The 26779-nt window shown below is 43.5% G+C and overlaps 1 protein-coding gene across 3 annotated transcripts in view; it reads right to left on the reverse strand.

The window, feature by feature from the left end:
* The window catches only part of WBP1L (WW domain binding protein 1 like), a 49679-nt gene that overhangs the window by 15580 nt on the left and 7320 nt on the right, over window positions 1-26779 (reverse strand). Inside the window, exon 1 of one of the 3 annotated variants that reach the window (XM_037497116.2) lies at window positions 15297-15509. The exons of the other annotated variants lie outside the window; for them this stretch is intronic. Coding sequence (XP_037353013.1) covers window positions 15297-15323 — 27 coding nt within the window. The 5' untranslated portion in view covers window positions 15324-15509. Of the gene's footprint in view, window positions 1-15296; window positions 15510-26779 lie in introns of those variants that run through there. 3 annotated transcript variants of the gene reach the window in all.

Consider the following 26779-nt stretch of genomic DNA (forward strand, 5'->3'; position numbering starts at 1 on the left):
TGACAATGAGTTTCACAATACTGCAAACAAGTTCTTCCTAGTTTTGCCTTCTGTGTCCACCATAAACAAAATGGAACACCGCTGGGCAGCTGTCCAGCTGATGTCTCCTTAAGGCCTGCTGCATGTGAAGGAAAGCAGATATGTGCTCTCTGCTTTTGCTAGAACACAAGCTCTCTGATTTCAGAGCAAACAAAGCTTTCATAAGGACATCAAAACATCTCTCCCAAGTTTACCAGGGCCTGGAATGCCATTCTTCCGGTACTGGCTCTCAAGAGCACGGTTCAGAGTGTCCACATAGCTTGTAGAAGGGGCCGTGAAGCCTACATACAGACACATGAAAGAATCCAGCCACATTTCTGACTCTGGAAAATTCACCAGATGAGGTTCAGGCTCTGAACATGGGGTGGCCAACTGGTCCTAAGGCATAGAATGCGACGAGTCTGAAATCTAAAAAAGTGGCATCCTCTTGACCTACTGGTGTCAGGTTCTCTCTTGGCTCCTCCACGTACCAAAGCAGGAAGGATGGGATAAAGGACCTGACTCTTTCCCTCCTCTGCCTCCACCTCCCCAAGGAGAGCTTTTCTTCCTAGCATCTCTAGCACTTTATACATACTTTGTCATTCTGGTCAACAACCAGAAGGGCCAGTAAATGTCCCTCCCATCCCCCTTTCTCCAGAGGGTAAACCAGAGAATGGATTCTGCTGTCTCTGTGGGCAGGAACTTTGTCTCTGGCCCCCCTGGGCCATCCCCAGTAGGAACACAGTGTTTGGCACTTTAAAGTTTGCCTAAAGAAGCAATGGCCACACAGCCTCCACAAAGCAGAGGGAGCTCAGGGAAATGACGGCTAGTGGACACTGAGCACCTGCCAGTCACAGGCGCTGTTCTAGGCTTGATACACAGTCCTTCATCTAAATGCGAAGGCAGCTCTGTGATTGGGTAGCATCAGGCACTTGGGCTGAGGGAGGCCCAGGAAACAGTCCAATCTAGTTGGTGTGACTCCAGAGTCTGAGCTTTTAACAAGGAAGCCTCTGTGTTGAAGTTACACTTCTTTAGTTGTTTTTTACTCTTAAGGTGCTTCAGTAAATAAAATACAAACTCCAATATTTCATCTGATGGAAAAGGTAAGAGCATGTTCTGTGGAACTCCCTGACATGGGGAACAGGACGCTTCGTCTTCACTTGGCAGGAATGAATCAGGTATAGCGCTCTGCCCTTCTCAGCACGAAAGACTGTATCCTCCTCACACACTGATTTTCTGTAAAGCAGAATGACAAGTCGTCCCAGAGTGTAATGTGGGGTCTTCATTCCTTCCTTCAACATCTATTGAGCACCTGCACTCGCACAGGCATCAGAGGCCAGACTGTGTAGAGGGGTGACCATGGTCAGAACTACGTTTTTAAAAGACACCTTCTCTCTGGCAAGTTATTTGCACAAAACTCCAAAGCCAAAAAAAAAAAGCGCTAGAAACATAGGATTTCTCACAAAAGAATGTGGGGTGCATATATGCTTATGCTGAGTGAGGTCTTTTGCCTTGGGAGTGACTGTGACGATGCCCGCTAGGGTCCCATAGGTTACAGGTACCTGCCCTCAGTCCTAATACCACAGTGACCAGCTCCCAGGTACCAGGTGCACATGGAAACCAAACAAAAAGGACAGACACAAAAAAAGAAAGACCAGCACTGAGTTGGAAAGAACATTTTTACAATGGAAAAGGATGAACACTGCTTTTTACACATATGCAAAAAATTATCTCATCTGTTTGGTGGCAGCAAAAACTGCGGGACTAACAACATTTTCCTTAACAGTTTCCATGTCTTATAGCTGCTATTCTTAGCTGAGCCACTGTAAAGGTCAATTTAATCAGCATAACAACTTTCTAAGTACCAGCATGAAAAGAGACACTGGGTAGTAATGCTTCCCCAGGGATGGTCTTAATTTGCCAATTTATGGACCTGGAAAATCCTGCTAGAAACTAGGCTAATGGCATCTTCATCATTTAGAAAACACTGAAGTTTTAACATTTAAAAGTAAAAAATAGGAAAGCTGAAATCCTTCACAGATGCTAAAGCACAGGACACCGACTTCCTTGGCTGTTGGATATGAACTCATTTGGGGCACAGCTTGTGAGTGTTCCCACGGCGTAAAGAAACAGTTTCTAAAGGGAACATAGGAAGGTACAGGGGGAAAAAAAAAAAAAAGAATGATAATACTTAAAGAGATAACTGAAGGGCCTCCCCTGGTGGCGCAGCAGTTGAGCGCTGGGCTGTGAAGCTGCCCGCAGCCTCTGCAGTGCCGGTTCCGCAGCCTCGCCCGGCTGCGGAGAGGGTCCCACAAAAAAAAAAAAAAAAAAAGAGATAACTGAAAAATTTCAAAATTAGTTACAAATATAAATTTTTAATATATTTATAATACAAATATAAATTGTTAACTGCAAATATAAATTTGCTGTTGCACACTGCAACTGCAAACAACACAAAAAAATTAACAAGTGAAATGAGAATTTAAAATAGTAGTAAGTTCCATGAGGTTAATAAAACAGGATAAAACAAGACAAAGGGTTTTTAGGTGGGACGGTCAGAAAGGTCTCCCCAAGAAGATGAAATCAGACTTGAACACTGAATGATTACATGGAGTCAATTTAAGCAGTGTCCAGGCAGAGGGGATGGCAGTGCTTACAAAAACACCAACGCAGAAATCAGTGTGTGGTGCTCAAGGAAAAATAAAAAGGTAGTGTGAATGAGTACAGTGAATCTCAGGGACAGTAGTATGAAAGGAAGAGCTGATAATTCAGCAGAGACCAGACCACATATTCTATGTACAACACTTAATATTCAAATACTGTAGTTTGTAAATTAACTGTTGGCCCTTAAGTTAGGATGGAAATTTGAACATCAAATTTTGAACGTCCAAATTTCTTTTTATACTTCCTTTTCAATTGGGTGCGCCTCCCCTCCTTTTTTTTCCTACCATTCAGATGGTGGTTGATACTGTAGACTAATCAATAAGATCAACTTTCTTTCCATTTTTGAACCAGGAGTAGTTTTCCAGAAAGTAGACCAAATCCTAGCACTGTACATCTACTGGAGCAGATACTGTCTCATTTTGACAATAGGGTCTTCAGGAAAAATGAAGACAGACTTGAAATGGCTGACAAAAAACAACCAACTTTAACTTAGAATCACCTATTTTGTTTTATCCACATCAAGCCAAGAAACTGAACCAGGTAAAATCCAGCCTCATCTCTCATAACTGACCGTGTGCTTTACCCCTTCAGGGCCCTAGACTCCAGCTTCTCTGGCTCAGGAGTGCCCAGTCACCCATCCTCAAGCTGCAGAGTACCTGCAAGGGAAAAACTGAAGACAGGAGTTGATGACACACTAGAGAAAAGCCTACAACCAATGGGGACAGCTGTGGCTTCAAGATGTGGCTAAAGTATGAGCTGCTGAACGGAATCCAAAGGGCCCTCTGGCAGAAACAAGGGTTCCTTTACTCCAACTTGTAGGGTCTCCCAGGTCTTCTGTCTGGGGAATCCCAAACACAGACTCACTGAGAATTTGAGAACAGCAACAAAGTGAATCAGAATAAACCAGGGCTTCTAATAAGTAAGTGAACTTGCCCCCAAGTAGCAACGAACACAATTGGAAAACAAATGCAATAAAACAGAGATGTGTTTCTCAAAGTCTGGCCCAATGGCCCAAATCACCTGGGGGTATTTGTTATTGTAGACTGAGAACCTCTAGGGGCAAAGAATGAAGATTTGCCTTTTAAAACATACTCCCAAGGTCATGTTCACATATATTCAAATTTGAGAACACTCATTAGATCTATAATAAGTGGGCAATAAACAGTTCTTGCCCTCTAAATATGTAATAAACTGATACATTTTTTCAAGAGTATCCACTGGGAATCAAGGCACAAATAATTATTTATACTCCACTGACTCATTTCTCCAAAACATATATTCAATAGTTCATAAACATATAAATATATGTGCATATTTTAAAATAAAATGTTATTTAGGCACATTCCTATCCATACCAGCACTTCTAAGGCTTCACTGGAACTGGATCCTCATTAAATAGCCCTCAAACAGAGCAGCCAGAAAAGAAATTAAAATCCATTTCCCGTGTTGCTATTAGGAACCTGAATAACAAACTCAGAAAAAGCCATGTGACCTGATAGGAAAATCCCAGAGCAACAACCGGAAGTTGCAACATGCCCCGTGGTTTATTAAAGGCTACTAGTTGATGTCCTTGAGGATGCAAGCCCCAAAGTCTGACTGGTGGCACGAACACAGGATATCAGGTGTATGTGCACATCTTTCCCTGGACACTCAGAAGGATACCTCCAGGTATCCCCAGCAATCCCTTATCACTGACCTCTTCTGCCACAGAATAAATCCACCGAAAATGTTGCATCTTCAGCAAGGGTTGGTGCAGAGACAACCAAGGAACAATCAGCAGGCAGCACAGGGCAGAGTAAGTGGTGCACAGGCAGCACTGGATGACAGTCAGCCCACTGTCGTATGTTCATTTAGTCCCCAAAGTCAGGTCCTTCCTCCCCACATTGTATCCCTGCAAACGGATGCTGTGAGGCCACAACAGGCCCAGCAATGCATTCTATGTCCACACGGAACCTGTTTTTCAACTTTGAAGAAAATGAAGTTAACTGCCAACACTTTAAAATAAGCAGGATTCAGATTTCTAGCTTCTTTGGAAAAACTGGACCACATTCCCACAGCTGGGTCACATAGGTATACGGGCTCAGGCTCCACCAGAGCCTCCCTGCAATCCCAACTGTCCAATAACCCCATCTGCATGACAATGTCTGGCCCCTGTGGGCATCTGATTTTGTTCTTCCTGCCCTCAAGTTCAGTAACAAGTCCATCATCTCCCATGCTGCAAAGACCCAAGTAGCAGCAACAGCAGACTTCTGAGCTGCCTACTCTGAGGGTCAAGAAACACCTCATTCAGGACACATAAAATAGGTACCTAGACAAAGAGGGCCTCCCTTGTTGCACAAGGCGAATACTTCTGGGGAGTCAGGGAAACCTACTGCTACAACACTCAAGAGGGGGACAGAGAACAAGTCTGCCTCGGTGACTGTTTATCAAGCTTCTGGCTAGAAGGTTTTACCCATGTTTTGTATTCCCTTTAGACAGAAAACCAGAAACTGGGCTTCAGAGAACAAGCTTTCTGGATCTAAAGCCTGAATTGTAGCAGAACAATTTAACGTTTAGGAATTATCCAAAACTTTTTTAATGCTAGATGCTGACAGGCAGAAAAACCACAGATAAGATATGGCCTTTGCCTCTGAGGAACACTCTGTGATAACTAAATAACTGTGTTTTAAAAAGTTTTTGTTTTGCAACCCAAATGCCCAAAAATAGATGACTGGATCAAGAAGATGTGGTACATATACACCATGGAGTATTACTCAGCATTCAAAAAAAATAAACACATGCAATTTGCAGCAACATGGATGGCGCTGGAAGGGATCATGATCAGTGAAATAAGCCAGAAAGAAAAAGAAAAACACCGGATGGTCTCACTCATAGCAGGAATCTAGAAAACTTAAATAAGGGACCAGGGAAATGAATAACTATAAGAAAGTGAAAATCAAAATCAACAAAAAACTATGAACCAGAGACACTCTATGTGGGGTGGGGTGCGGGGAGGGGAGGGATTGGGGTCAAAATAAGGGGGTTGCAATTGTATGGGGAATATAAAAATAAAATTTATTTTTTAAAAAAAAGTTTTTGTTTTAGTTCTTGTTGCTGAAAACCTTCCTAAAATATTCAGGCTCATTCCCTAATTAATAAAATGCATTCTGTCTTAAAATATGTATAATATCCAAAGTCTGAGGCTCATCATTTAGAGCACTGATAAGTAAATATGTATTCATAATACAACTTCATGTAATTTTATCTAATCTTCAAAATTTTTTAACAGCTAGGCCTACTTTTTTGGGCCTGCAAGTTTTATCACACTGCTTAAGGATAAGAAACTGACAGGCTAAGGCTGCAGATGACAGCATGAAGACTGTCCAAACCCTGGTCTCCTCTGACTTTTACTTCGGTTTTCTCTATATGACTGGATTCTCAGTCACTAAAGCCTTTGTTTTATCTTATAAATTACTCCTGACTAAATAAACACTTACTCCTTTGTGCTGAAAGAGGCATCATTTTCAAAGAGATCTGAAATAGTAAAGATACCAGTTAATTTGTTGCTGATGTGTTCTAAAAGAGATTTACCACATTTTCACTGGACACTCAGGAGCATGTATGTGATCTCAGAGGCATTCCTCATTTAAGCACAATTCTAAATTTAACCCAATTTTTTCTCAGTAGTTCCACACCCTTGAGGCAAGCTTTTGTTGGAAGAAAAAGAAATTGCATGGAACTTGCCAGCAGAGTTCAACAGTGTTCAAGGAAACAGGTTTAATTCTACCACAGACAAGGGGTCACATTGATCTTGCTGCAAACAGATAAAAGATATTTTTTAATCTTCAGAACTCAGAAATTCTATCTCCGAAGATTCTAAATAACTTTAAAGAACTTTTGAACTCTAAGACATTACACTTAAAAAGTAAAAGAGATACCAGATCATCTAGAAAAGGGAACATCTGGTATGTTATCAGAGATAGATTACAGCAAACCCAAGTCAGAGCAATAGTCATCAGGTTGTAAACAAAGGCTGTTATTAAAACAGCTGAGCCTGAAAGTTTTTTAAATTGTTTAAGGACATTTAGGAACTACTGATAATCCACCCTTCTTACCGAGATTAGCCAGATTATTCAGAACAAGAGATAAAAAGTTTCAGAAAGACTTGATCATATCTATTGACGATAAAAATTAACCCTATAGGGGCTCCCTGGTAGTGCAAGGGGTTAAGACACAACCTTTGAAGCTACCCGCAGCCACTGCAACACTTACCCAGCCAGCCAGGGAGCTAAACCCCATTGGGAAGCAGACCTCTTCTGACTTGCCTGCTGCTCCCCTCAGCAGTGTATTTCAGTTAGTCCGCCTGTTCTGTTCCCCACTCTGTCTCTGGTGAATCCTCTCACCCTCCACACCTCTGGCCTGTATCCCAGTTCTTGTATGCATAAATAAATAAATCTTTAAAAAAAATTAACCCTATACCTGTACTATAAGACATAGCATGTGCTGGCTAGGGTCAACCCAGACATCAATATTCTAAATATTTGGTCAGGTAATTAACACTGCTTGGAGAGGTATAGGAAGACATGCACCTACTTCTCCTTTACTAAGCATCTCACTCTCCCTTCTGTTAGTTTTCTGACTTCTGTGCCTCCTTCCAAAATACAGTTGACCCCCCTGTGCACAGGTAGTTTCTAGCTCAGGGTTCCTCCACCTTCACAACTACCGATTTTTTTTTTTAAAGATTTATTTATTTATGTATACAAGAGCTGGGGTACAGGCCAGAGGTGGGGGGGTGAGAGGATTCACCAGAGATAGAGCGGGGAACAGAACAGGCAGATGGACTAAAATACACTGCTGAGGGGAGCAGCAGGTGAGTCAGGAGAGATCTACTGTGCCATGTGGGTTGCTCCCTGGCCGGGGATCGAACTCGTGCTGCAGAGGCTGCTCCTTAACCCCTTGCACCACCAAGAAGGCCCCACACTACTGATATTTTGAGCCAGATAATCTTTGTGGAACAAAGACCTGTGCTTTGTAGGGCATTTCTTAGCAGCACCCCTGGTTCTTGTTCATTGGGTGATGGCAGGAACATCCCACCCCCCGCCCCCCACCACAGCAGTGACAACCAACCATGTTCAAACATTCCCAAATGGCCCTGGGCAGGGAGGAAAATTGCCCTTAGTTCAGAACCACTATGTCAGGGAAACTACACCGCACTTAATTGGAGAACACCAGGGTGAGCAGGAGCATGAGACACCTTCCATCCAGTCCTGCTGTAGTTGGCCTCATGGGGTCCCCAGCCCTCTGTAAATTCCCGTAGAGGAGATCCCATGTCAGTCTTGAGTGTCCCTGTACTCTCAAAGAACCATACATACAAAATCTTCAGAAGTGCTGATTCTGATGACTGACAGTCAAGAAATTTGCAGGGGCTCATCCTCCCCTGTGCCCATGCCGCTGAGCTACTTGGCACAGATAGGGGCATAAAAGCATCCTCAAAGAGTCAGGTCAAGGCTGGATGCTATGACTTTGCGTGAACAATAAGAGTCTTACCTATAACCTACAGGGATTTTACCATATAAGTCTGGCCCATATCCAGAAGCTCCTCTGGAGACCAGCGGTTTTTGTACATTCTTTGTTCTCAGCCTGTCCCAGCCTGTGCTAGGGCTCCCCATGACACTCTAGAGCCATGCCGAGAGGAGTGGGAGGTCACAGGTATTCATACCACTGCCTGTTAGGTAACCAGGGATCTCCAAATCTTTGATGAAAACCACGTGATAAGTTGGACAGTACTTGAGCCAACAATGACACTACGCATCACAATTCAATGAAAACTCCTGAATACAGGTTGGGAATTAAGAGAATCAAACAGTAATAAATGGGTCCCTGACAAGGGAACCAGTGCCCCATGTGCTATGTGGTCCAGGCAAACTCTAAGCTCCTTTTGTTAGGGGGAAAGGATGTCCTGCGCTAATCCCATACAGACTTTGTGGACCCCAACCCCACTCCAGACCAAAGCCATCAGGACATTGGGAAAGACAAGTCCCGTCACCACCAAACAGAAGGTGGCTGGCACCTGAGGGTGGAGTTAAGCAGCCAGGGTTGGTATAAAAACCAGACACGTGGGCCTTGGGGCTCTCGCTCTGTCGCTCGCCTCCTGGCTTCACGGCTTCCAGCTTGCAGCCAGCTCTCAGAGCGCCATTTTGGGATTCCAGATCGGCGGATCGGGTAGGACTCATTTAAAACTTTGTCTCCCACTTTTCTCCCTGAACTGTACATTTCCTCATTTCCCCTTCCCTTGTAAATAAACCTTTTATTAACCTTTCGCGTGTGCCTGCAGTAGAGCACTGATAAGTCCTTTCAAGCGCGCGGGTGAGGACCCACAGTCAGGCACCCCGTTTTGTATCGGGGCTGCCCTATAACACTTTCAGGAAAAGAAGTCACTGAGTTACACGCCAACCATTCTCCAAACATGTCTCCCTCACTCCCGAAATGCAAGACTTTCTGCTCTGCTTTCTCCTTCAGATGAGACAAGAAGACAGGTCAAGCAAGTCAGCTCCCAGGATTGAATCCCATTTCAGCAGCACAAAACAAAAGCCCCTGTGAGGTGCAGTATTCAAGTCCAGCTGGGTCCTAGTGGCTAAAGGAGCCCAGAAAGGGCTAAAACAGGTCAACCCAAAGACATTTAATCACTGTTGTACAGGTGCACACAAGTAAAGTCAAGAAGTACTAGCAGGGACAATTAAGATACTAGACCTGGTCTCTGGAGAATTGGGGCAGAAGGGGTGTTTAGTACCTCTTTCAAAGTAGTCCCCAATCAGTCTCCCTAGACTACAATTTACCTATTAAAGGAAAAGGGATGGGAGGGGTAGGTCAATCTTGGGGGCCATCACTGGAGGAAGGGAATGTTTTCTTTGGCTCCATCTTGGTTAAAAGTTTCAAAATCAACAGTCTTTTCCACCTAGTTACTGCCCATTCTACTGGTTGCTCTTTGCTTTGATAACAGGAATGACATGAAACACAAGCCACATTCCTCCACAAAAGCAGCTTCTTGCAAGGGGGGGGGGGGGGAGCCAAAGGGGAGGGTTGAAAATTCCCCTGGAGGGCTTAGTTAACAAACACCCTTTCTCACCTTGAGGACTCAGGGAAACGGAGTTATTTTGTGTCACTGTCACTTATAACTTTTTTTAAGATTATTTATTTATTTATTTATACATACATACATACATACATACATACATACATACAAGCACTGGGTACAGTCAGAAACTCAGGAGGGCGAGAGAATTCACCAGAGCCAGAGCAGGGAACAGAACAGGCAGACTGACGAAATACACTGCTGAGGAGAGCAGCAGGAGCAGCAGGAGAGTACTGTCACGCCATGTGGGACCCTCGCCTGGCGGCCGGGGATCAAACTTGTGCTGCAGAGGCTGCAGGCAGCTTCACAGCCCAGTGCTCAACGACTGCGCCACCGGGAGAGGCCCTCTTATAACATTTTTACAACTCAGTTCAGATAAGGATTTTTGGCTTCAACCTGGAGTAGGACAAACAAGTGCCACCCCTGTGTTTGCTGTGTTTATACCCCAGCTCCCTTCCAAGCAGGATCTTGCTCAATTGGCCCTGAACCTGGTAGAGAGGTGAGCACACTCAGGAGGGTAATGGCGGAGAGCAAAGAGTCAACCCTTCCTCCTTTCAGAGCATGAAGAAGGGTGGGAGCAGGGGAGGAGGGATACAGAGAGGCAGCAGATTTTGGTGCAAGGACCATGCAGAGCAACCTGCAAGAGAACACCTGGCCTCCAGCACCTCCATGTCCACATGAGCTGGTGATCTTGAGCCCACAATTTCTTTAGTTTGTTTCGTCATAGTGGGAAGTAGGTAAGAGCTCCAACACCTCATGGTGGCTGGCATGGTGAATAATAAAAGCATCATGTCTGCGTTGGCTAAAACTGCAATTTCAGGGTTAAGTAAGAAGGTGGTCAACTCCCTCTTCCCCTTCCCAAGTCATGGCCCCCGACCTGCAGAGTTAAGCTGACTATTCCCCATTTCTCTGCTGTCCTTGAGAGCACCTAAGAGCCTTACCATTCCCCCAGGAGTGACTAGGTTTCAACATTCTGGCTGCCCTGTCACATTCAGCTTTGGGTCAGTCAAAGGCTTCTAGTTACCAGCCCTGCCTTTCAAGAATACAAACAGTCCCATGTGGTAGAACTTGACCCCTGTGCCTCAATCCATGTCTCATCCAAATTTCAACATGAATAAGGGCCCTCTGCCTGAGAAGGCCCCTAGTGTTTGGAGATTACTCATTTCCAGTATCAGGATCACCTTACTTTGTCGATAAGGACGACTTGGGTAACACTGGGCCCCTCTACGGAAACAGACAACATGCTGAGGCACAATGTTGTGATGGATTTAGGCTGCATTCCACTGACTAGATTTATCATCAACTAGTCCTTCCATACAGCTAAGTACAACTGATACTACTAGACTATGGAAAGGACCACGTGCAAAAAGCTGCCTTTTTATACTTTGAACCCTGGCAGCATGCCCTTGCTCTCTAATGTCACTCACAACTGCTGTAATTTCCACACATGTGCACTTAATGCTACTTCCCCTACCTGATGGTAAATACTTTGAGGGCAGGGATAGAATTTATACCTGTTTGTATCCACAGCATGCTATGATACTTTTCAGATACAGAATCTTGGTCACAAGAATCTTCCAACATGACAAAAATTAATGCTTCCTTAATGAAACAGGAAATAGAATTCATTCAAATCAGCAGTCTAAGAATATTCTGTTGCAAACTTGTTCCCTGAAAATCACTAACCCATCTGATAGATATACATGATAAACTGTCTCTTAACCAGAAAACCCATTTTCTGATCACAGATAATAAAGGGATAGCATGCTTGATTCCATGTTGAATCTAAAATTTGGTACATGGTGTCATAACCAAAAGTTCAGGAGGTGACTTTTCTGAACTTGAGCTCCTCTAAGCACAAAATGAAAGACCAGTCTTTAGCCACACCATAGCTTCCAGTGAACTATCTTAACTGTCCCTTGCATGGAAGAACTAACGCAGCCTACGGCCTATCTGCCCTTGACAGACACTGAACTCATGCGGCACACAGTATTAGGTTTTATTCCTCCTCTGTCATAAAAGCCACCAATTGTAGGTGAGCCACCATCCTTAAGTATGCCTCAGCCATACTTAATACCAAGACTCAGGGATAAGTTTCCCTTATCATCTTCAGGAGAAAACACGTAACAACACTTCAACCTGATCTGTCTGAAATATTCTTTCCCCAGTTCATATGTGTACTAAACTCCTACTCATTCTTCAAAACTCAGATATCACCTTCTCAGGAAAGCCTTCCATACCGTCTCCACCCCGACAGGTTTAAGCTGTCTTCCCACTTTCTGCTATACCAGTCCCTGGACATTCCTTGCTACAGTCTCATCAGTTTGTCAAGTAATTATTTCCATGTTAGAGAGAAGCAGAGTGTCTCTAAATGTGGCCAGAAACTATTGATACCTGCATCAGAATCACCTTAGGAATTTACCAGAAATGCACATTCCTCGGCCCTTGCCCCTCTGACCTACAGAATCTACATTTTTTTTAAAAGGTTTATTGATTTATACATACAAGAACCGGGGTACAGGCCAGATGTGTGGGAGGGTGAGAGATTCACCAGAGACAGAGCAGGGAATGGAACAGGCAGACTGATGGAAATACACTGCTGAGGGGAGCAGTGGGCAAGACAGGAGAGGTCTGCCCCGCCATGTGGGTATCTCCGCAGCAGGCTGGGATTGAACCCATGCTGCAGAGACTGCAGACAGCTTCTCAGCGCTGCGCTCAACTGCCTGAGCCACCAGGGAGACCCCAGAATCTACAATTTAAAAAGGCACACTTCTAGGTGATTCTTAAACATTTTGGGCATCATTGCATCAGAGTAGAAGCTCTTGGAAAGAGGACAGTAATTACCTGTGCATCCTTTGTGCCAGGTCTATATTCACTAAATCCATTAAGTGTTCAAAATCTCCATACTGAGGCACGTCTTCCCCAGAGTAAATGCAAATGGATACACACTTCAGAAAACATGCCCCAACTACAAAAATAATCCTACTCCAGTGTCAAACACTAGTAGTGCAGTCTAGGTTGTGAGAAAAAACAACAACAAGCTTTAGAACCCAAATATCCAAACTTCAATTGCCATTTCCCTGCTCAACTTCAGAGAGGTGGCTTAACTTCTGTAAGCCCGTACTGCTGTAGAACTAGAATCATACTACCACGTAACATAGGGTTGTTATGCGGATTAAGAGGAAGAGACATGTACAAAAGCACAATATGAAAGATAAAAACTAACAGCATATGTATTTTTGCATCATTTCAAAAATAGACAGAACGGGGCCTCCCTGGTAATCTAGGGGTTAAGTCTCAGTGCCACCACACAAGAGGGCCTGAGTTTGATCCCTGGCCAGGGAGCTAACCCACGTGGTGCAGCTGACCTCTGCTGTTTCGCCAGCTGCTCCCCTCAGCAGTGCATTTCAGTAAATCTGCCTGTTCTGCTCCCCACTATCTCTGGTGAATCCTCTCACACACACCCCTGTACCTCTGACCTGCACCCCAGTTCTTCTACACAAAAATAAGTAAAAATCTTTCAAAATAATTTTTTTTAAAGACAATGATCGCCAAGCAATCTTTAGAAGACTGGTTTTCACATAGTTCCAAAAAGAATATTGTTACATTACCAGGTGCAGAAATGCAAGAAATATACAAAATTAGGTCATAAAAAAGGTTTTTACAAAGAAGGTTTGAATCAACGAAGTCTAGGGCAGAAGGGCCTTCAAGAGGTCCCCCGTTGAGCCTTCTTACAGGAAACTCTTCAAAAACAAGAGCAAGATTCCCTTGCTGTTGTTCCATTGAGATGTTCCCCACTACAACCAATCCAGTCCTTTATCCTCCTTGTTGGCTTTAATTTAATGCCACCCCACCACTCATTTAACAGAGTGGAAGTGATGGAACACAAGTCCCCTTCTTTCCTCACATGGAATAACAACACATGGAACACACCTAGCTCCAAAGTCACCAGGTGACAGGTACAAGAGCTCCAGCCTGGCCCACTTCCATCTCAGTAAGGAATTTGTCTCCCAGCTTCCAGTTTCCTGTACAGTCTTATGTCCTTTAGGAATGAGTAGATAAAACTAGTACTGAAGTTACATTTAAAGAGGCATTTACAAAATGTGTCTCAGTCAGCCACAGCGCTAATATTTTACATGCATTCTTTTGTGAAATATTCCCACTAACTCTTTTAGTAGGTATTATTCATTTCAAAGGGGAGGTTCAGAGCAGGTAAGTGGCCTGCCTAAAACAGTGGGGGCCCAAGATACAGGTCTTTCCAGTTCCCTAGCCCAGTTCTTTCTAGTCCAGCAAGCAGTCTCCCCTCCCCCTCTTCCCACTCCTGCTGACAAAGTTGGAGGGCTCCATCCATCCCATTTCAGATGCTCAAAATCCTCAAAATCTGTGCCAGGGATCACTCAGCCCTTAGGTTGAAAGTCTTGGGATGGGGCGGAGGACAGAGGAGGTACTCAGTGGGGTTACCCACTCTGCCTATCAGTTGCAATAAAGCAACACTGCAGATTGACAAGAGTAGCAATGAAAGTGTGGAGCTTTTGAGAGATATTTAAAAGAATTTCAGGCAACCCAAGGGAGATTTGCTCACCTAGCACCTTTCTGTGTGAGATTAATCCAGCAGAGCCTCTGTTAAGGCTTCTGGTTGGATCTCATCAAGACTTTTCCTTACCCAGGAACAGGGAGCAGTGTGCATGTCCACCCCCACCCCTCTTACAGCCACCACTGGTTACAGTTACACATTCCGGTAGAGAAGTGCCTCTCAGACCCAAGAGGGGGTGGGGGTGGCCAACTCTCAGAGCCCTGGAACAAATAGTTGGCAACAGCTGTGTTCTCAGCAGACAGCAGTTGGTCCTGCTACTGTTTTCTCAGTCCACATTAGGTTGCAGGCTATAATTTAGTGCCCCTGCTTCAAACAGTGGTTCAAAAAGCAATCAAATCTCTACCACAGGGGTCTATTGGCTTTGAAATCTGTGTCAGAAAGGCCAAAATGTGGTCACCCCCACCCCCTTCCCTCACAGGAATGCCGGACGTCCCTCAGCCAGGCAGCCCTGACCTCATGGTTAAAGAGAGAAAGCCTTTGGGAGCCCTTCCCTTTAAACAAAAAATCACTCCCCACCTCTGAATCTCTTTAGAACCAGAGAACTGTGAAGAAATCTCTGCCAATTAGCCAAATCAAAATGGAGAAGAAATAATGGGGGTTTCTGAGCAAGAATCCCACTCTGCTTCTTCCCCTCTCGGCGTCACTTATCAACTGTTTTCTCTACGCGGCTTCGGTACCAGTCTTAGGGTGCCTCAAATCAGAATGCAGAGCCCCAGAGAGAGACAGAAAGGGTTAAGATAGTGGCTGGGAAACTAAGAAGCAACTGGCAAATTCTGCACAGGAACTGGCCTATTATAACTGTGAGACATTTTCTAAAAGATTCCCTCCACCCCAAGCAGTAGTACAATAAACAAGCTGCCACCCTTCTTCCCTTCCCGAACCCAAACCATGTACAACCAGTGCAATTACCTGTCTAAGACCCAAAAGGAAAGGCATCCTGCAAGAGCATCGTCCACACTAACGATGGGAGCAAACGTTTCTAAAAGTTAAGGTCTTGGAAGGAGCATTTCCCCTGGTGGGCCTGCGTGCTCAGTGGTTGCAGTTAACCGGCTGTCTTTAGCAAAGAGGAGAAAGTAAACAGAGTCCTGGGATCAAGCAGGCACTCTCTCTCCTGCTCTCCTAGCTACTCCCCCCACCCCTGGCTCTGACCCACCCCCACCTTCTCATGACATATCTCAGACGCAGCAAAACTGAAGCTGTCTGCCAAGGGGGAAATGACATCAGTTCAGGCACAGCAGAAAAAACTCCAGACAGCTGCTGTGGAATACTGACGAGGATGTGCTGCAAATCCACGAGGGCCAGCCCTGGACCCACCTAGAGCTGGAGTCTGCAATGCGGTGGGGTGGAACAGGATCAGGGAGTGGGGCTGCATTCCCCAAAGCATCAGCTCCCCCTTGGCTCTGGGCAGTCTCCTGTGTGCATAAATCAAGCCTCTAAAGCTGAAAAGAATTACATTTCTCTGAGTAGACGCTACAGCTCCTGAGGTATTGTTTATCCTCCTTGGGAAAGAAAATCAAGCCCAGAGACTGTCAGTTTCACAGCTTTTCTGTCTCCACCCCTGCCAGAGTTGGTGCTCAATAAATACCAGCGTAATAAATTAAGGCTGGCTGCCCCATCTTTCTCTGGGGATGAAAGCAATTCACAGACAGCTAGCTTGGAGAGGCACCTTTCTCCCAGTGAAGGCAGGGGATAAAGGCTGCCTAGGACTCCGACCTCCCCCAGCCCGCTCTTTAAGGCAAGCTTCTATTTCATAAATAAACTGCGCATGTACAGATGCCAAGGTCTTTCCTCACTTGTCTTAGGAGAGGTACAACAAGTCCCACCGCTGCCTCCTCCCAGCCTCTGAGTTGCCAGTAAAGCAGATCATCTATATTTAAACCAACTCTTGCTTCTGAAAAGTTCACCACCTGAGGTTTACCGTGTTTCCTTCTCTAAGTTCTGTGCATGGAGAGAATGATTCTCTAACAGCAAGCTCTGCACAAGAAAAAGGCCCTGGGGGAGGAGTCCTGATCCTGACTTTTCCTAATCAACAGTGTAAGCCAGCTCTCCCTGAACAGCAGGTCACAGCTGCTTGCACCAGCCCAAGACAACACAAGCGATGAGGGACAAAGGGCTGGTGTTTGGATTTGGACCTGCAAAAATGACTCTTAAGGACAACAATTCTTCAGAGGAACTTTATAAATCCAAAGTTACTTTCTATTAACTTCTTGGACCGCAAATTAATACTTTCTTCCATGACTCAAAGCAAGTATATCTTCTTTGTTTTTATTTTCTGCAGCAATTTTCTTTCAGTGGTATTTATGGAAGGCCTCCTCCATGGGAGCAGCGCTGTGCCTGGCATGACCCAGGTAAGTCAGAAATGATTCTTGCAAATTAGTGTCTATCACCTCAAGCTAGGACAATAACAGTACACAATACTTACAGTATGGTGAGTTATCAAAAGTACTTTTCAATCATTAGTGAATCTAGCCAGACACACAATGTGCTCCCTGAAGGTCTCCCACTGACGGTCAAGGTCACATCAACTTTCTTGACAAGGAAATGAAAGAGCCAAGCCAGCTGAGCCATTTCCTCAAAAAGACTGAATCGCAGCTTCATTGCTATAGAGAAGGGAACAAGGGTGAAATATAGAGAGAAGAGGCTTCTACTACAGTAGGTGTTTGGGGCCAAAGTAGTCATTCTTAAGCAAATATGTATTCTCAGACTATCCCATGCCTTGCTTCCACCCTCACAAACAGGCCTTACTGCAAAGCAGGTGGGCGTAGGTATCAAGGCACAGATGCCCAGACAAGAGCCAAAAGGCTGTTGTCAACAGCCTCTTTTCAATTCCTCAGTTCCCTAGCAACTGCTGACCACCCCAAAACATGCATAATTATTAACTTTGCCAATCAAACTAGAAAGCATCCTCAATTCCTCATGGGTTACTCTGGTCCGAACCTACCTAACAAGACAGTGGCACCTGCATTTATCTGGAAAGAGTACAACGGCATCAGTGTATTTATTTATCTATTCCACACCTGTGTACCAGGCACAGTTCTAGCCCTGAGGATATGGCCATGAGCAAGATATTTAAGACCCCTTGATCTGATGGGCCATGGAAACATTCCACATTTCTAAAAAATATTCATCAGCAATGACCTCTGAATAAGTGGAACTGCAACAAATTACTAGAAATTCAAAAAAATTTTTTAAAGTTCAATCTAAATTATCAAAATTGCATCACAGACTTCCTAGTCTCCCCAGTGAATCATCCTTTTATGGATGCTATTTAAGATGGTATTTCTAATCTTAGATTAGAAATTCCTATGTGCCAAACAGCATTAAACCCAAAGCATTACACCTAACACAATATACACACTAACAAAGAGATTGCTAATAATGGCTTCTTTCTCACTAAACTACTTTTCCTTGCTCCCCACACCTTGCTGACTAACCTTCACTGAGCTGAGATTGTTCTGCAGTGAGGCAATAAAGAAGCTTTTTAAAATGGCAAATGCAGACATTCCTGTGAAGGCAAATTCACTTTTTTGCTACGCCCTACAACGATTACTGTAACCTAGTGAGACAAAATAGACAAAATAATCATTAGAAATTTCTGCTAGTCTGAAAAAAAAAAAGAGGGCTCTTTTTATCCAGGCTTATACATGGTAGACCAAAGGTAATAATTTTAGTCATCTACCTTACAATGCAGAATTAAATTCAATAATGAATTCACCAACTTTAAAAAAAAGGGGCGGGCCCCCCCTGGCGGCGCAGCGGTTGAACGCTGGGCTGCGAGCCTCTGCAGCGCCGGTTCGTTTCCAGCCACCCGCCACCGACAAGGGTCCAACATGGTGCGCAGACCTCTCCTGCCACACCCACTGCTCCCCTCAGCAGTGTACTTCATCAGTCTGCCTGTTCTGCTCCCACTCCGGCTCTGGTGAATTCTCTCTCACCCTCCCGCACTTCTGACTGTACCCAGTGCTTGTATAAATAAATAAATAAATCTTTAAAAATAAAAAAATTTTTAAAAAGGGCACTAAACCTGAATTATGCAGGATTATGATGTCAAAATGCTGCAGTTTCACAACTGTGTATGGCCCCAAGCAGTGTCTGAGACATCCTTCCACTGACCCAGCCCCTTCTTCCCAGTTCAGAGAACTGTAATGCCGAAACTCTATGGATTCCAATTACTATTTAAGATGATAAAATGTAAAAGCATGTATGTTTATACCAGGTGGAATTCATTCTTTCAATGTAGTTGATTTAACAATCTTTTGACAAAATCTTTCTAGGCAGGCTATGCATTTAAATTCTGGGGAAAGTGAGGAGTTATTTGTTCAGCACCAACAATGAAACAGACTGCTAAGAATAAGAACTCCATTAACCAACCTTTCACTAAACCCCATAACAATTTCATGATATAAGCAGTATCTCTGTTCACTTGCAAAAACCAAAACATAGAGGACACCTTGCCCAAGGTCATACAGGTAGCAATAGAAAAGCAAGACACTGAAAGAAGTCACTTGCATCAAAGATTTTTTCTTTACAATACAGGAGTCAGAAGTTGAACCAGAAGTTACCAGAATTGAGGGTCAGTTTAACAGACTTGCACATTCCTGCTCAGTACTCTAGAACCCTGCTTATAAAGCTGCCACTTATACTACTGATAGATCTGACAGCGGTGTCCCAGAGTGTGGTATCAGGGTACTTGGATATGAGGACTCTTATCCATCATCACCCCTTTAGGAGCCACAGTTATATGATGGAAATGACTGGGCAAGTCCTAAAGTTCTCATCTGTTCCCAGCACACCTGTGATCCCCACACAAGGAGCAAACAGAAGGTGAAGATCTTCCATTGTCTCCAATCTCAAGTAACCTGGCAAACTGTTCCTACACCCACATCATCTGGCCACTGGGGTTGAAGGAGATGGGGCTAAGGGCCAGGGGTTCCTAATTTTGCAATCAAGGAATCTGAAGAAAGAGGGGTTTGTCAGAACAGGACAGCAGCCCCCAGGCTTCTAGGGTAAGAGATAATATCCAGATCTACGGGCATTTTATATGCAGAAGCTTTGAGTAGAGGTTGCTAAACCAGACACACAACATCTGAGATAAGAGACCTTTCTAGGGCCTCCCTGGTGGCGCAGCGGTTGAGCACTGGGCTGCGAAGCTGCCCGCAACCTCTGCAACGCCAGTTCGATCCCCGGCCACCGGGTGAGGGTCCCACATGGATTACAGACCTCTCCTGCCACCCGCTGCTCCCCTCAGCAGTGCATTTGGTCGGTCTGCCTGTTCTGTTCCCCGCTCTGGCTCTGGTGAATTCTCTCACCCTCCCGCGTTTCTGACTGTACCCAGTGCTTATATAAATAAATAAATAAATCTTTAAAAAAATCTTATATAAAAAAAAGAGAGACCTTTCTACCTTTATCAGGCTGGACACGACACATTTAAATGACTTAAAAGAGTTCTAACTCAGGGCTTCCCTGGTGGCCCAGGGTTTAAGTCTCAGCACGATCAAGCTGTCTCCAGCCACTGCAGCTGTAGTTCGATCCCAGACCTGAGTTCGATCCCAGCCAGGGAGCTAAGCTACGTGGCACAGCAGAACTCTCCTGTTTTGCCCGCTGCTCCCCTCAGCCGTATATTTCAGTCAATCCACCTATTCTGCTCCCCACTCTCTCTGGTGAATCCTCTCACATCCCACACCTCTGGCCTACACCCCAGTTCTTGTATGCACAAATAAATAAAAATAAATATTTTAAAAAGTTCTAACTCAAAAGAAAACAAAAGTGAATATTAACTTAAATACCAAACCAACAGGAGTGCTGCAATAAAAGTCAAACCGAGACATTTTCAACCCATGAATTTGAGGCTGAACATGAATAGAAGAATCCTAAAGTAATTATTTGGGGGAATACCATGGGAAGAAATCCAAACCCAGAACAAAGACTTGCAGAACTTTGCCAAGTAGCAATGCTAAAGATTGCTCAGCTGCTAGAAACCAAGAATGCTAGTTTATCTGAGTCTTGGGCTGGACAAAGGCAAACATGTAGCAAGCCTGCCTAGACAAGAAAAGCACACCTTTCCTTTCTGAACAGGAGGAGGAGTTCTACAAATCACAGGGCTTATTTCTTCTACAATGTATCCATAAAAACTGTGGATGCTTTTCTACAATTGAGTCTTACCAGAAAGATGACTGGGCAAGCAGCCCTTAAATGCAGTGTGTAACTTCTTGCTCAACATCAAATGGTATTATTTCAGAGGCAGAAGAATTTATCATATATTGACAGCTCTTATTTTACAGTGAAGTTAGGTAAGCTGTTCAAGACTTACTGCTGGGGAGGCACTGGGTCAGCATTTCAACCAAGCCTCTGTGGCTCTAAGGTGTCTTAAATAGACATGGAGATAGGATTCTGAGATTGTTACTTGCCACATCCCCTCATGTATGACTTGATAGTCACAATCACATCCAGCACATACCATGGGGGGAGGGGGTGAGATGCACTATTTATTGGATGACTCAATCTTGCCATAAGGGATTTATTTAGTTAGTTATCCAGCAACTCGTGAGAAATGATAGTAGACTCAGAAACAGACACAAGCCCTCTATAATAAATTTGGGGAAGAGAAGAAATGGTAAGTATAAGAAGAGCTTGAAGGAGAGAAGCTGTTGAGGTATGGAATAGCCAAATAAAGTTTTATCAGGAGATGGTTACCAAATTAACATGGAAGGTTTGGGTGGACAGGGAGCACGCTAGGCAGGACCAAGCATGGCCGAACGCATGGAAATGAGAACACTAGAGACAGTCAGAAGCCAAGGCAAAGATCAGCTGGCAGTAGACATCAAGGCCCCACAAGTGTGTGTATTTACTGAGCACCTCCAATCAGCATTTTTCTTTCTGATGACTAAGGCAGCATTGTGAATATCAAGGACAGGATTTTACAAAGTAATTTAGTTAGGCTCTCTTTTTGCTTGTTTGATTATATTTACTACGAAAATTCTTGGAGTTGGTTTTGTTCTGCTGTGGGGGAGGCAGAGGGAAGGAACCCATATCAATGTTACAACCTCAGTCTTACAAACAGAGAAAGAAATAAAAGTAACAGGAGTGAAACCAATTTACATGGGCTTCCTAAGGCTACTGCCTCTTGCTTTTCTGCTCCCTGGTAAGGAAATTCTTTTGTGTTGACAATTTTTCACTCCACAAATACTCATCACCACCATGGACATTTATTATCCTATCCAGAGTGGAGGGGTCTCTAAATCTCACCACTAACAGTGGGCTGTTACTGACGGTTAATGGGCATCGCTGCATCTGCAACATCAGCTTTATCAAGTACAATAGCACCTTATTTGTTTTTCTACAAAAATGCTAGGTTCATTTTTCTTTCCCCCTGCCCTGGAAATAAATAGGTCATTCACCTCAACCAAACTGGCAAGTAGGGAAGAATTACATAAAAATCAGCAAGTTACAGCTCAGGGCTATTTCCAGATACATTTCATGTCTCCTCACAAACTTCTCCAAAAAAAAAGATCAGAATATGAATAGGAAGGACACAGTTCACACCAACTACATGCTACACACTCAGATATAACTTGGAAAGAGAACTCCCTTAGGAACATGAGTCTTCAAGGTCTCCATGAAATCTGATTTCATCTTTCACTGTTATTTAAATGGTGGGCAAGAGAAAAAGATATGGTCCACTTTAGGTGGGAAAGCAGGTGCAGTGGGGCAGGCCAACAAAAAGCACTAAAACCAAGGTCATCTTCTCAAAGGCACCTCAACTCCACCCTCTGGGTGCAAGATCATAAGAGCAGTCATTTGCATGGTACAAGAGAGACCATCTTGGTTGATCTTTTGTGGGAAAATGCACTCACTCTATTATGTACTCGGCAACATTCTTCACTATCAGGTCTGTCTTCTAAAGCATAAGCAACTTGAAGACAAGATGCATAACTTATTTCTGTACTTCTCATGCTATCAAGCAATACCTTGCACAAAGTGGCCCTCAAGGTACAGTGTGGCATAGATGAAGAGACTTATAAAAAGATCATAAACATGAAGTTGATATCGATGAATCTCCATACATTAGAATGGGTGACATTTTCCTGGTCACAGAACCCTGATAAACAGCAAAGCAATCAGGAGAGCACCTAGACTTTACTTCAAAGGCAGGAGGTTTGATGCAGGGGCTAGGAAACCCTGTGTGTCTCATTATCTGTATATCTCTTTTCTCAGCTGAGGAATTTAAAGCACCGAAGCCATCTCAGAAGTAAACCTCCCTTCCTCAAGGTACAACTGAGACATAATCTGGCTCCCGCCCCTTTCCTAGCAACAGTTTTTCGATTATGGGAAATGGAATGAAACTGCTCCAGGTTTTATCTCCCATTTGCCAGATAACTCTATTAGCAACACCTGGAAGTTTCCTTTTTTTTTTTTTTTTGCATAAGGGACAATGAAACTTAACGAAGTCTACTTGGAAACACAGCTCCTGGCACCATACCTTTCTTCATTTCCTGGATCTTATGTAAATCAAATCATTACCTCCTTCTTCCTTAGGCTATTCAGTAACCATATACTCCAGTGCCAAGATTTCATGGTCAAAGATACCAGAAGAAAGCATTATGATTAACCCCTCCCATAAGTATTAGGGAGTGGGAAAATTTCTGCAACACACGAGTTTCAAGTAAAATGATGACTAAGAATGGTGAAACTGGAGAAGGTATTATACCAGTGGCAGGGATGCTGATCCTATAGTCATACCATGTGCCCAACCTCAGGCCAGAGAATAGGCAGTACAGGCTGACAGCAGAAAGTAAGTTTATTAAAAAACATCTTGACCCAGCGTCCAAATCGTAAAGAAAGCCCTAGAGCAAAGCAAAAGTGGGCAGAGACACTACTATATAGGTCTAAGCCTTAAGGGAGGAAAAGCTGAAAGTGCCTTTGAGACAGCATCTCCCATAATAGCAAGAAGGAGAGTTTTTACTCCCTGAAAAAAATTAACAGATGCCAATATCTTTGCACTTATACTCACTGTTCCAAAGTTTCACTTTGCTCAGTTCTGGACCAGGTGTGCTCAATACTGCAGAAAAGTTAGAGCTGACCAGTGAGATACAATCAACAATCATCTTTGCAGCAGATTCAAGGCTTATGAACTGCTTTTACATTCATTTTAGTTGTTCCTCATATCAGCTGGTGACAGGATTGGTGGGGGGATAAATTTTGGAACACACACGATCCCACTTACAGAACAAAGGTCTCAAAAATGGGAAGTGACTTAGGACTAGTGCTTGTGTTTCTTTCTTTTTTAATACTCAACATCTATTTTGAAAAGTAGTCAAACACCAAACAGTTTTCAAAAGAGTATGTTCTAGAGCGTCTGACTGAAGTGAGAGAGGACTCCCCATGGAACCACAGTGGAGACTGCACAGGAAGAGTCTCACTAGACTCAGTCAGGGTTCTCATTAAACTAGACTCTGTGAGGGTTCTGCAACACACGAGTCTATCACGCGACCACCTATTCTTAGGACCCTGAGGCAACTCCTTACCTCCCCTACCCCCACGGCTATTTTTATCAGCACTGTCCAGAGACTGCTCCAAGGCCACCATTTCTGCAATGGGGCCCATGAAGAGTCACAAGACCTCTGCTTTACAGCTAAGACTCTGAGAGTCCCACAGTAAAGAAGTCTGTTCAACCCTGAATCTCTTACATTTAGAATATGTGTTCATAGAATCTTCTCCATGGTCTTTCAGTTTCCAAACCCTATGTTCCATTTTCCCTCAGCAATGTTGCTTATCTGCTGTGAACACCCCCAATACTGTACCACGAGGGCAGGCACAGTCAAGCCAGGCCTGGGGTGTAGACACACAGCTTACACCCCTGGAGAGCTGAAAGGAGAAAATACACTGATGGGGTTACCTCATTTTCCCAGGTTTCTCTGAACATTTGTGCAATCTCAGATAACAGGAGGATTTTCCCCCAAAACTCTTCCTACACTAGAAATTGAGGGCAAAAGTCATAAGTTAATCTTTCACTTTAAACACTGGGACAGAGGCTGGACAAGAATATATGTGTGAAACAAAATGACAAAGCATCAAGGGAAGAGGGTATTTGCCGTTATTAAAACTCCACCACCAGATCTGTTCAAGTAAGAAAGAGAAAGCTTTTAGATCCTAACGGAACCATTTATGATTGAAATGATATGAAGTCTGCAATTTGCTTCAAAATATTTTCACTAGAGATGAATGGACATGAAAGTGGTAAGAGACAAAACAAGAATAGTCTAATGATAAGTTGCTGGTGTGGGCTGATGGATACGTGGGCCTAATTACACCATTCTCTATATTTTTGTAGGTTTTAAACTTCGCACAATAAAAAACCTAAGAGATTCTATTCTAAATAATATTTATTCTTGACCCAAAATAATATATTAAGCTTTACAGAGCCCTTAAAATAACTAAGGAACACCAAAGGTACAAGAGACAAAAGAAAAAAGAAAGACAAAATGGAGTTTATCAAAATTCAAAACAGTCATGCTTCAAAGGCACCATCAAGAAAGTGAAAAACAAGGGACCTCCCTGGTGGTGCAAGGGGTTAAGCGCCACACTATGAAGCAATCCACAGCCTCTGCAGCTCATGCAGGATCCCCGGAACAACACGCATGGCGAAGCAGATGTCTTCTGTCTCGTCTGCTGTTCCCCTCAGCAGTGTATTTCAGTCAGTCTGCCTGTTCTGTTCCCCCCCTCTGTCTCTGGTGAATCGTCCTCCCCCCTCCCACCCCTACCCCCATTATCTCTGGCCTGTACCCCAGCTCTTGTATGCATAAATAAATCTTTAAAAAAAAAAGGTGAAAAACAAAATGAAACAAAAACCACAGAATAGGAGAAAATATTTGCAAACCACAGGGGTTTATCATCTGTGAAAAAGTGAAATGCCTGAAAAGGGATTCATAGGTTTATTAACTGATGCTCCTCAGAGACTTAACTGTAAAATACATACATCGTGAATCTCCAAGAGAAAAACTTCTTTGACCACATGGCCTTTTACTGCAGAGCTGGCTGCCTGAGAGTCGTGTCTGGGCAACACTAATAGAAGTAAGGAGTGGCTATGAAATTGATACAGAGGCATGAGAATAGTTGGTAGAATGGCAGAATATTTAAAGGTCCAATATAGTTGAAATATATCTCTACGGGGCAGTCTTTCACTGGTGTTCCATGGGAAGACCCCCTCCTCCTCTCAGACAAGCGTCTTTAAGGTGGCCAAAGGATCGAAGAGTCATTTCTCCAAAGATGATACACAAGTGGGCAGTAAGAACACGAAGATATATTCGACATCACAAATTATTAGAGAAACACAAATTAAAACCACAATGAGGTCCTAACTACTTAACACACACTGGTTGGTTATAATAAAAAAAACATAATAGCAAGTGTTGGTGAGAATATGGAGAAACTGGAGTCCTCATGCACTGCCAGAGGGGATGTAAAATGATCCAGCTACTTTGTAAAACAGTCTAGTAGTTTCCAAAAAAAGTTAAATATTCTCAAGGGTAAAGGAAATGAAAGCAAAAGTAGGCACTGTCACTACATAAAATTTAAATACTTTTGCACAGCAAAGAAAAAAAAAATCCATAGAATAAATAAGAAGACAGCCTAGTGAATGGGAGAAGATATTTGCATACAACACATCCAATAAGTGGTTAATATCCAAGAAGAACCCATCAAATTTAACAACCTAAAAACAAACCACTCAATTTAAAATGGGGCAGATCTGAAGAGACACTTTTTCAAAGAGGATAAACACTCAACAGACATGAAAAATGTTCATCATCACTTATTAGGGAAATGTAAATCAAATCCACAATGAAATTATATAGTGATGATGGTGGCCCAACCTTGAGAATACACTAAAAACCACTGAATGGTACACTTTAAAAGGGTTACTTTTATAGTATGTGAACTATATTTCAATAAAGCTGTTGTAATCAAATACACAGACAAAAAGCCTCAGAAACCATCCTCACCTCAGAACAGGAAGTGCCAAATGGAGGTTGGGGACAGGCATCAAGAGGCCCCAGGGAGCCCCTCACCTCAGTACATCAAGTACATGGTGTGCCTGCCCCGAGCAGACATATCTGCATGCGGTCTAGCACTGTGGTCAAAACTGACGACGAACCACAACTCCCAAACCCCAGACAACCCACACTCTTTCGCTGGCAATAACCCCCATTCTTTTCCTTACTCAAGAAGGTAAAATGATGCGCAAACCAGAATAATAGCATGTATTTGTCCGCTTTTAAGAATAAATTATTTCATACTTTATTATTAGGAAAAAATAGCTTGAAAACACCTTTCATCTGATAACCAAGGCTGATAATACAGACAGTGATTCACATGCCTTTTATACTAGGAGGAGG

This window comes from Talpa occidentalis, unplaced genomic scaffold, assembly GCF_014898055.3.
Source record: "Talpa occidentalis isolate TD23 unplaced genomic scaffold, MPIMG_talOcc4v2.1 talOcc4.8, whole genome shotgun sequence".
NCBI classification, from domain to species: domain Eukaryota; kingdom Metazoa; phylum Chordata; class Mammalia; order Eulipotyphla; family Talpidae; genus Talpa; species Talpa occidentalis.